The following is an 11,940-nucleotide window of genomic DNA, read 5'->3' on the forward strand; positions in this document are numbered from 1 at the left end:
ACAAAGACGTGCAGGTTCATCTATTTTATTTATTAATGCAGGGGAAGAGTGTAACCAAAGATTAACTACCACGTTCCTTTTTTTTGTCAGTGTGTTGTTCTATATGTTCGTTTGTTGTTGTTTTATAAACGTTGGAAATAAACGCTGGAATAACTTTTCCTGACCTTCAGTAAACATTTAAACTTTAAAACGTTTAACCACGCAGTTAATACGACGTTGCAGCCTGGGGCTACAAAGCGACACGAAATACAACAGAGCACAATTAATACGTGCTACTTAAAAATTCCCCTTGAAACGGACAGCATCGACTCCAAGATTAAACAGCCTACCGTGAAGGGTGCCATAATTGATCACGGCGGATGGGTGACATTTAGAGTTTTCTCGTGACAATTCGGGACTCTACATGCGCTCTATGGCAATCACAATCTCTAAGGCATAAGTAAAGCCATGCGAATGAAGAAGATCGAAGTAGAAACGAAGAAGGGACGCCTTCGGGCACCTTCATTCGCGCTGCCGAACTTACGTCAGAATGGACCATCTATCCCAGCAAAAAGTTCTACTTGAATACCGTCTCATGAAACAGAAAAGTTCTGCTAATAGGAAAACCTCACTACGTGCCAAACAGAAATATTCCGAGATACGTCAAACCTTAGAAATAATGCAACGTTCATTTATCGCTATGGTTTTACATTATACTAACATTAGTTTTATTCGAAGCTTGACCTGCCCAGCCATCGATGTCGACTGCAGTCGATTTTGGAGACTGTAAAGCAAATTGAACCTTTCAAGGAAATCATAACTTTTTACCACACATATAAAAACACGTCGTATACTATAACGCAAACCTTGTTTCAAAAAAGAAAAAGTTGTTTTTCTTTGTCAGCATATAACTCTGGCCACCACTCTTCTAACTTCGAAAATCTGCACACAATGTGCCTCACACACACACACACATAATCATAATCTACGCGTCGCCAAATTTGCGTCATCATTTTAAAGGACGTTAAGTAATAATGGACTCCTAAAAGGTGTTAAAAAAAGTCATTCAGCATAGAAGTCTGGCCACTATGCACTTTTAAAGCTCGAAAATCTGACACAATGTGCGTATTACATAAAGTGAAAATTATAACGTACGCGTTGCCAATTTTAAGTCATCATTTTTATTGCCGTGAAGTAATATTTGGTTCTTAAAGAATATTGTTCTGAAATAAATTACTAATTTACTTTCGAAATCTGGCCATAGTGTTTTTCACGAGAGTCTGGCAACAATATGCTATTTTTCAAATAAACGTAATATTGCTTCTTTTGCCACAATAATTTTTTTTCTAAAATTTTTGAAGTATATTCAACGCATGATGCGCATTCGGAGCTGTTTTTAGTTGGAAGCAGTATGCATGGATTCGAAAATGCGCTCATAGACTACCCGGGTGCAGAGCTGTTTAGCGCTGGTTTGTCTCAGTGACTGTCACTTTTGCTGGGACAATAGCACTTAACACCGTGCTCTCAATGAAGGAGAGGAAAAGAGGCATTTTTCTCAATACAGTGTGGTTTCGCCGAGTGCGTGTAGACGAAGTTGAAACCTATTGTTGGACTGATATTAAATAACAGCTCCGTGCAGCTGCATAGGACGGTGGCTCTTCTGCGAAACACTAACAAAGCAAAATGTTCACTTTGTCAGCTTTTATTTCATGACCAGAAGCTTGTGTTCAGAAGTATTTGATGGTGATATTCCCATATTACCAGGAAATACTTCACTTTCAAGCTGCTGGGGATTTGACTCTTACTGGCACACTGGAATGTGCTCCCCTGAAGTGAAAATAGAAACTAAATATTTATGCCCTCATGGAAAGACGTGTTTATTTTTATTAAATTAATTTCTACCTATTTCTCTCTATACCCCTGTCAAGCGGGCAAGTTAAGTGCACTTACGGGGAGTGCGCTTTGGCATCCCGAGTGACACTTTGGGCTACGCGGTGCTAAACGGAAAAGCAAAGTGCACTCATAGTAAAAAAATAATTGCTACAGAAAATGAGCGGAATTTCTGAACAGGCCGATGGAAAAGAAAAAAGACTAATAATATTTGATTGCTTAACGTGATAGTGCAAAAAAAGCGAGGCTCAACAATTTTTAACGATGAAAAAAAAATTAAATAGCAGAAAAGCCAAGACCAGCCAAGGCTATCCAGAATTTCGACAACAAACAAGATGGCGGCGGGCAGCGATGTTGCATCTGATCACGTTTACTTGTTTTGTTGCTTCGGTTGTAGCTATAATCAACGAACTTTTTTCTGAAAACAGTTTATAACACGTAAAATAAAGTTGTAAGTACTTTTTATGCATTATAAATTTTGTACCATTGGAACCGCTGGCGTCGAGGCTACGCACTCGGCCAGCAAAGTATGGTCCGTGAATGCACTCCTGGCGGAGTGCACTTTCCGCGAGTGACACTCCACTTGCGTCGTTTAGATGCGGCAAAGTGTACTTACAGCAAAGTACACTTTCCGTAAGTGCACTTAACTTCCCCGCTTGACAGGGGTATGAGTCAGTGCTTGTTGTGCCTCTAATGCGGCGTATGGCATTTAGAGCGACTCGTTCGGCGCGCAGAGATACAGGCCAGGATGATGTTTCTGCGTAAGTGGCAGCAACGTGGGAAGAGTGCGGGAGACGAAAGAAACAGCGGATGGCGTTTCGGTGGTCCGTGTCTATGCTGCGCCAAAGGTTGGGACGAATGTCAAGAAATGGCAGAGCATACAGGAGACGAGCAACTGCGATGCCGTTGTAAAACTGCAGAGCAAGTGTAGGAGAGCAGCCGCCGCCCTTCGCGATGAGCTCGTTGGCGGCTGATGCGACTTGTTTTGCCTGCTTCCTGAGATGGGTGACTGCGGGGCGCCACGAGAGTTGGCAGTCGATGATGAGGCCAAGGTATCGGGCAGAGGGCTTCCATGGGATGGGGGTGCCATCGAGTTGGAGAGGGGGAATGATGCTTCTTGCAGCAGCGCGTGGGTGGAAGACGAGAGCCTCTGTTTTGGTAGGCGAAAGAGAGAGGCCAACAGAACGGAGGAAAGTGTGGACTACATTTAGTGCAGCCTGGAGTTGAGCACGAACTATTCGTCCCTGTAGGGTAGGTCCAGACCAGTAAAGCGCAATGTCGTCCGCGTAAATGCAACAGCGGACTGGAAAGCCGTTTGTGACATGGAGGTAAGCTGGTAGTTTGGCCAATACTAGATTAAAAAGAAAGGGGCTCAAAACGCTGCCTTGTGGCACCCCAGCAACTAGTGGGCGAGGTGTACTCATGGAGCTGCCAGCTTTGACGCGAAAGGAGCGTCCAGTGAGAAAGGAGTGTATGTATTGGAACAGCCTTCCTGTCACGCCGAGAGAGCGAACGGAGTCCAATATTGCAGTGTGTGAGATTGTGTCAAAGGCACTTTTCACATCGAGGAGAAGGAGGTAGGCGCGTTGTTTGTCGTGCTTGGCTTGTTCAAGGGAAGCTACAAGCTCGATGATACAGTCGGCTGTCGAGCGGGAGTTTCGGAAGCCACTTTGCTCTTGAGCCAGTGCGTTGGAGGCGTTGGCAATCCACTCAAGTCTCTGCAGGGCGAGCGCCTCCAGGAGCTTCCCAGGAACTGAGGTAAGGGAGACTGGATGATAAGATTTAATGCTGTTGACAGGCTTCCCCTTCTTGAGAATTGGGATAACGGTGGCAGTGCGCCAATCGTCAGGTAGCTCACCGTTTTGAAAAATACGGTTGTAAGCAGCGAATAGTCGGTTGCGTTCTTTGTTGTCAAGATTCCTGATCATTTGATATGTAATGCCGTCGGGACCTGGCGCGCTTCTGCGTTTCCTGGCGGCGATGCATTTATCCAGCTCATGCATTTTAAAGTCTTCCATGCAGAGAGTAAGGACATCGTCTGCTATGTGCGCTGGCACGATAGTGATCTGGAGAGCAGTAGTTGGGGATGAAATTGCTCCACTCACCGCTGTTGTGAAGTGATCTGCGAGGATGTTGGCAAGGTCAGCGTTGCTCATGCGCCGTGTGATAGCGATGGCCAGGACTGGGTGACGTGGTATTCTCGGATTGAGGATCGCAGACAGAATGCGCCAACCTCGTGCAGGCGAGCCGGGCGGTCGAGTGATGCACAGAGTCTGGACCAGCTGCGGCGGCGAAGGCGCTTGGAATGGCGGCGACAGGCGGCATCCAAGCGGTTATAGAGCGTCCAGTGATCTGGTCTGTCTGTGCGGCGTGCCCTTCGCTGGGCTCGGCGGCGAGCAGCACGAAGATTAAGGAGTTTTATGTCAGGCACTGGTGATGGAAACTGCACAGTGCAGTGTGTAGTTGCTGAGAGGGCACATTTGTTTATATGCGAGAAGAAGTCTTCATCATGACAGTCACTGGCGGAGAGTGCGCGGAAAAGAGACCACCGCACAACACTGTAGGTTTTCTTGAGTGGTGAGGATGGAGAGGAAGGGATGATGTCAATTAGGAGATGGTCAGAGCCCTCCGTATCCGGAGCGATGTGCCAGGAGTACGAGCAGCCGGTTGAGGCGAGGGTGAGGTCGATGGCCGTAGGATTGCTGTGCGGGCCGATGCGAGTGGGTCTTCCGTCATTCAGAAGAAAAAGTCCTGCAGCATGGATGGCGTCCATAAGTTCGCGGCCTTTTTTGGTGGTTATGTGGGAGCCCCAGGTGGTGTGGTAAGTGTTAAAATCACCACATATCACTTGGCCTTTAGCCAGACGGGCAGAGAGAGCTGTGACAAAACGGGCGTCCCAATTGTAGGTGGGAGGGCGGACATAAACAGATGCAACAGAGGTGTCATGGCCGGACATGCGAACAGTGACAGCTGCGCACTCGACACGATCGGTGGAAATGTCCGTGAGATCGATGAGAGTATGTGGGAGCGAAGCGCGCACATAGATGCCAACACGAGGGGGACGATGCGGGTGAGTAGAGTCGGCGCATGGAGAGTTCGTGCATGAATCGAGAGTGCAGGGAGCGGGGCTACTGTAGCCTATGTAGCCAGGTATCTTTAGCTCCTCCGCGCGTGCGTAAGTTTCTTGTAATGCAAGAATGTCGCACTCAACACGCGGAAGGAGCTGAACCAATTCAGCGTGACGGCGGCGCAAGGAACGGCAGTTCCATTGCCTTATGCGCGGCCGGGGGATTGTTCGCTGGTTAGCCATGCTGGCTCAAGGCCTGTTGTGCGGCCAAGGCCGCTGCACACAACTTGCGCGCAGTTGATGACGGCGGGAGCTCCTCGATGATTGCGAAAATGGCCACCTCCTCCGCCCGGTGCGCTTCTCGAGTCCGGACGCTCACCGCGGTCTTCGTTGCACCCGTCGATCCCCGACAACCACCGCCGCGTATGCGTCGGTGCTCCCTTGATACTCTGCCGCGTCCTCGTAGGCGGCGCCTTGTTCTCTGGCGTGGAGGTCCACGAGAGCCCTGGCCCTCGCCAACCTCCGCTCCCTGTTGTGCTCGGGGTTCACGTTCTTCGGGATCGGGACGACCGTGAGCTTTCTGTTGATGCTATCTGGGATAGGTACGTCTTTCTGCTGCTTGCCTTCCCTCGGTTCGAGGCCAAGGTCCCGCAGTATCTGTCTTCCGGTTCTCGTATCGGAGAGACGCTCGAGTTGCGCCGTTCTCTGTGCTTCGGCTATTTTGTCCAGCGTGTTGTGGACTCCCAGCGCCATGAATTTTTCAGTGCTCGTGCCCCCGAGGAGACCGGGTGCCGCCTTATACGCCTTGCGTATGGTGGCGTCTATCTTGTTACGTTCACTCGGCCTCCAGTTGTGGAAGGCGGCCACGTACGTTATGTGGCTAACTGAGAAGGATTGAACGAGCCTAGTCAGGTTCTCCTCCTTCATCCCCGCTTTTCTGTTGGACACCCTCTTGATGAGTCTCATTGCCGCAGCCGCCTTGCCCGCGAGCTTGTTGACCGTGTCACCGTTGACTCGGTTTCGCTGGACGAGCAGCCCGAGTACCCGAATCTTCTCGACCTCCGGTATTACCTGTCCTCCCGCCGTCTTGACCGTGATCTTGGGACGCTCGTACTTGACTTCCATATTCTTTCTTTTCCTGCACGATCCTTTCGGGGGAATCACCAGCAGTTCTGACTTGGCCGGGGAGCAAACGAGTCCAGACCCGTCCAGCTGCTCCTCGATGGCGTTGACCACTTCTTGCAGCGTTGTCTCGATGTGTCCGTCGCTTCCTCCCGGTACCCATAGCGTCACGTCGTCGGCGTAGATGGTGTGCCGGACTCCCGCTACTCTTTCTAGCCGGGTGGCCACCCCGATCATCACGAGGTTGAAGAGTAGCGGGGAGATCACCGACCCCTGCGGAGTTCCGACGCTGCCCAGCTTCTTCTCTTCGAGCTGTAGGTCTCCCGCACAGATTTCGGTGGTTCGTTCCGTCAGGAAGTCTTTGATGTACTGGTATGTCATCCTGCCCATGTTTAGCCTGGATACTTGGGCCAGGATAGCCGAGTGCCTCACTTTATCAAAGGCGCTCTGCAAGTCCAGCCCGAGTACGGCTCTGTTGTCCTTGGTGCCCGTCGTATCGTCGATGATCTCGTTCTTCAGTAAGATCATGGCGTCTTGCGTCCCGAGTTTGTTCCGAAACCCGATGATGGAGTTTGGGTAAAGCTCCGATTCTTCCAGGTAACGCTGCCACCTCTTCATGAGAACGTGCTCGAGGACCTTTCCCACGCACGAAGTGTGTGAGATCGGCCTGAGGTTCTCTATGTTGGGCGGCCTGCCAGGCTTGGTGATGAGGATCGTCTTGGCTGCTTTCCATTGCTTGAGTAGCCTTCCTTCTTGCCAGCACTTGTTGTAGAAGTTCGTGAGCGTTTCGATGGCCGCTTCGTTGAGGTTCTTGAGCGCTCTGTTGGTCACTCGATCGGGACCCGCGGCAGACCTTCCATTGAGTTCCTGCAGGGCAACTCTTACTTCCCAGGTCTGGATGTCGCGATCTAGCGTCTCGTTCTCCTTGCCTTGGTAATCCGGGTGTCTTTCCGTGGGGGTGGTCGGCAGGTACTTGGCGTCCAGCGCCGCTTGACCTCGTCCTCCCCGTGTTCGCAGATTGCCTTGTGTAGGATCCTGGCCAGGTTGTTGTGTTGCTGGCCCTTGGTCTTGGTTTCGTCGAGGAGGTGCCGCAGCATGTTCCACGTCTTGCCCTTGTGCATCTGTCCGTCGGCTTCGTTGCAGGCCTCGTTCCACTGTTGGGTGCATAGCACCGTGCAGTGGACCTCGATCTGCCTGTTGAGCTCGGCGATCTTCTTCCTTAGACTTCGGTTGGTTCGTCGCTTCTGCCACCTCGCCTTTATGGACTGCTTGGCTTCTATCAGGTGGGCCAGCCGACTGTTCATCTTGTCTGTCCGTTCGTCCGTCTCTAGCTCTTTGGTGGCTCCTTCCGTCGTCCCAACGACGTTGGCCGCCCATTGCTCGATGTCCGTAATGTCCTCTTGCACCGAGGGTAGCGCCTTTCGAAAGGCGTCCCAGTCCGTAATGCGATGCTTTCTTATGCCGGTGTTGCCTTGGCCTTCGAGCAGTATGACGACCTCTACGATGTAGTGATCGCTGCCCAGCTCTTGGCCCGTGTTTCTCCATTTCGCTTCTCTTGATCCTCCTTCAGTTTTGATGAAGGTAAGGTCCGGAGTTGTGTCTCTCGGAACAGATGTGCCGATCCTGGTGGGAAAGGCCGGATCCGTGATTAGGTTCAGTCCGACGTCGGTGGCGTCTTGCATCAGCTCTCTCCCCTTGACCGTCGTTCTGTGGTAGCCCCAGTCTTGGCTCGGTGCGCTAGTCTCCGCACACTACGAGCGTATTGCTTCGCGCGACTGAAGCTGCCTTGTGGAACAGTGCCTTGAATTTCTGTTGTCCGTGGGACGGGTTGCTGTAGATGTTCACCAGGAAAGTGCTCTCCCTCCTCTTCTTTCCCGTGATTACTTCCACCGTGCAGTGTTCGATGGCGCTTCTGCCGATCATTTCGTGTTCCACGAAGGTGATCCCTCTCCTAACGAAGGTGCAGACCCCTCTGCCCTTGCCCTTGGACGTGTCCCTTTTGCTCGGCGGGCTGTCGTGCGACCGGTAGCCCGGTAGTTTCGGCGTCTCTTCGCTGTGTGTTTCTTGAATCATTATGACGTCTGGTTTCCTCGTTAGTTCCTGCAAGTGTTGCTGCAGCACTGCTCTCTTGCCGGTAAAGCCGTTGCAGTTCCAGTGCCAGACCAAGAGGTCTCTCACTGGGGGTGTGGATGCTGCTGTCCTTGCTGTCCCGTCCATGATTGCTGCAGTTTGGCGGTGATCTGTGCTTCCATACATTGTATTTGTGCCTGTATCTGCGTCTGCAGCTGTGCTTGCATTTGCGCCATCATGTTCTGGATCGTGCTCTGTATATTCGTTGTCATCTGCTGAACCGTTTGCGCGAGCGCAGTAAGTCGTTCGTTGGTTTCCTTGCTGGTCGCCTCCAGACGGTCGAGTCTGACGTCCTGTTTTTCGATTCTCTCCCTTGTCTTTCGTTCCTTGGCGACCTCTATGGCTCTCCTCTTGGGAGCCGGTCCCGCCGTTTTCGTGGCTCTCGGGTCCACCTCGACCTCTAGTTCGCCCTCGGTTATCTCTTCTTGTTCCCTCTCTTGTGCGGGCTTCGGCAGCAGCTGCTGCTGTTGCTGCATCGCAATTAATGTCGTTAGCTTCGCGTTGATTTCCTTGATGGTTGCGTCCTGCTCGGCGATTCTCTGCTTTAGCTTCTCGTTCTCGTCTCTTAGGGCTTTTATTACCATTCCATTCTCTTCTTGGAACTTCTTCGTGGCGTTTTGCGCCGGTGGTTGTCTTTTCTCTGTCATGTTAGCCTTGACTGCTTCGGCCCAGGTGACTCTTTCCCCCGACTGCGACGGTCTGTGGCGGCTGGCGCTCCTGCCTCCCTTGCTGTTGTCCCTCTTGCGGCTGCTGTCGCGCTGCCTCGAATCCCCGCGGGGTCTCTCAGCAGACGGCGCTCGCAGCGGCGGAAAGCTTTTCGGATCCAGTTGTTGCTGCATGGCTTCCATCTTGCGTTCCCATTGCCGTTTTTTGACCACATACGGCATGTTGTACTTGTTTTTGCATTCCCTCTCGCCCGTTGGATGCTGTCCCCCGCAGAGCTTGCACTTGGGCTTGCATTCGCGTGTTTGATCCTCGCTGGGGTTCACGATTCCGCAGCCGAAGCATACTTTGGCATTGGGATTCGGGCATACGTCTCTTCTATGGCCGATCCTGCCGCATTGCCTGCACACGTCAAAGTGCTTGCGGTAAAGCCCGCACCTGACTAATATCGAGCCATACTTGACGTAGTTCGGTACTTTTTGTCCGGCGAAGAGTACTATCACTGTGGTTGTATTGCCGATTCTGTGCGCCTCTACCGCTACCGCTAGGGGGTTGCATGGGTTCACGATGTTTTCGGTTATCTCTTCCGGGGTGTCGTGTACGGCTATGCCTCGGATGACTCCGTTGACCGTGCCGTCCGGCGCCGTTCGGTAGGCGCTGTCTTCGTATGCCTTGTCTCCTACGTTTAGGGTTTTGACCGTAGAGTACAGCGTGGCACGCCTCTCGTCCGGCGTGCTGACCACGATGATGTTTTGCTGCGCGTTCATGCAGATGGTGTCTGCTTTGGCTTCTTCCTTCGTTATTCGAACCGCCGTCATGACGGCCGACATAATTATTGAAACCTCAGTTCTCGCTACGTTGAGACCTCCCCGTGGTCTCATGACTATCTTGGTGTCTTCCTTCGGCATGTCTATCGGCATCATCGTCGCTTTCGTTACCGAGGCTGCAACTCTCTTAGCAAAACTGGCCCTAGTCTTGGGTCTAGACTGGCGAGTAGTGGCGGCGGACTCACCGTTTTCCTTGCCGGCCATGATCTGCTTGATGCGCTTGCCGGAGGCCGACCAGCCTTCGGCTTCTTCCGGTGTAATGTCCTCTCCGGGAACTGCAATGGACGTACGCCCGCCGAGACTGCCGACGCTCGGCGCTGACGTTATGTTGTCTCCCATCGACGTGGCCACTTCCATGTCGGACGCCATCTTGGTCGTACTCGTCGTCGGGTTAGGCCTAGCGGCCGGGCCCGTCGCCACCGGTGGCCGTACTTGTGGTAGGCCGACGCTAGGCCTAGCACCGCACCAGAGAAAAGTCCTCGTAAATCGGGAGAATCACGTACCGCTTGGTCAAAACTGGTACCGGTCGATGCCCCGCACCTTCGCGCACAATTTGATACCAAATATATCGAGGTAACTGTAAATTAACACTGCGTTAATTGGCATAATAGCAGGGGCCGATGAGAAGCGCGTCCCCTCCCGTCGGCGACCGCAGCGCCCTCTCGGTGTGCTGCCGCTCATTTTTTCTGCGCCTCCGCGCGCGCGACGACGCCTTTCGGCTGCGAACAACTAGCACCGACTTTTGGAAAGCACGGCGGCCACAGCTCGCGAGCGCCATGCGGTTTTCCGCACTATATCTCGCCCCCACAGCTCGCGGCGCATCATGGAGGAAGGAAAATGTCCTTTTTCCATGCTAACTCGGCGTTGAGCGAGTGCGCCGGCGGCCGCCGGGACAGGCGACTGGGAGAATGGAGTGAATAATTTCACTGCGACGAGTTTTCAGTGGGTGGTCGGCTCGACTAGATCGCCTTTATGGCTTTGGAAACAGCAGCACTGACGAAGGTCTACGCAGAGTCCTCCCCGTTAATCGGCGTGTCAGCGCGCGCTCATTTCTTTTTGCCTTCATATGCATTTTGTTTTCATATGTATTTTTTTGCAAAGGGCAAGCACTCCGCCGCTTCCCTCCAGCCCCGCGCGCAGCATAGCAGAAACTTTGGACAGCAAATAATTAGCGCTGTTTGTGGACCTCGTAGGGCGCTGTTAGAGCAGCACCGTCGCGTGAAGTGTTTCGCCCGTGTCGCTTGCTTGGTCCTGCATACATGGAAAATTATACGCGTCGCCCGGCAGTACCCCACGACCGGCAAATCGCACTCCGCCGTGCACGCTTCTGGGGTTCTGATCTATGTGCTCCCCGCCCGCCTCTGTCTTGGCCTTAAAACGCGGACCGACTTGGCCAGAGAAAATATTCAATTTGCTGTGGCCGTAAGGCAGCGCAGCAAAATTAAAGAAAAATGAACACTCTGCTAGTTGGTAATAGAGGGCTAACAACACTTGGAACGGGCTACGCGCAGAGCTAGCACAGACAAACTTTATTTAGTTCAGATAAGTGGCATAAGGGCGGACTTGGCCCCCACCTTCCCCCCCGCGTCCTTGTCAACCGGCCGAGCTCCCCCGGGACCTGGCGGCTTCGAAGGCTTGTCTTACGACGGTCTTATGCTCTTCCAGGTCCTATGGCTGCGTGGCGATACCACCCAGGACTCTTTACTGACAGCTGCAGCGGTGGATTGGGCGCATGCAAACGTCATATGGGCTGGCCAGCTCCTCTGCAGGGCGAAATGCCGCGTCGGACCGTGGGTACGGGCGCTTGATGCGAGGCGCCGCTGTAACATCGTTGATGCAGACGACTCACTAAGATTTAGACTAGATGTTGCATAAATTATTGGTACCTCACAACAGAAAAAAATAAAATAATACTTTTTACTCTAACGCGAAATATATCTGCGATAAGAAATGTATAGTTGCCATGATGAGCACAAACGTCTGGCCACAATGCATCAAAAATTTTAAAGCTCAACAACAATGCCTTTGTTGTAAGCTTGGAGCTCACACTGTTTTACTTGCTGCAGAAATGAGGTTCCTTTTGTCTCAGCAAATAATAAGTTCCCACTAAGCATTTTTAGTACAAGCGGGAAGTGATAGCTTTGTTCAGAAATCTGGCCACCAACGTTATTCACGTAAGTCTGGCAACAAAGTAAAAAATTTGAAACAAATGTTAAATATTGTTATAAAATAATTATGCAGCTACAAATTTTGAATTTATAA

At 51.9% G+C, this 11,940-nt stretch overlaps 1 protein-coding gene across 1 annotated transcript; it reads right to left on the reverse strand.

Moving 5' to 3' along the window:
- Positions 1–8,232: 8,232 nt before the first annotated feature.
- On the reverse strand, positions 8,233–10,047 carry LOC149357581 (uncharacterized). The gene has a single exon (XM_089576624.1). The coding sequence runs from the start codon at positions 10,045–10,047 to the stop codon at positions 8,233–8,235; it is 1,815 nt and encodes a 604-aa protein (XP_089432750.1).
- Between the last annotated feature and the right edge of the window lie 1,893 nt (positions 10,048–11,940).

This window comes from Amblyomma mixtum, chromosome 3, assembly GCF_055824585.1.
Source record: "Amblyomma mixtum isolate Tamu chromosome 3, ASM5582458v1, whole genome shotgun sequence".
Lineage (NCBI taxonomy): Eukaryota > Metazoa > Arthropoda > Arachnida > Ixodida > Ixodidae > Amblyomma > Amblyomma mixtum.

Coding starts and splice junctions, on each gene's coding strand:
- LOC149357581 (XM_089576624.1), bottom strand. CDS start 10,047: ATGGCGTCCGACATGGAAGTGGCCACGTCGATGGGAGACAACATAACG.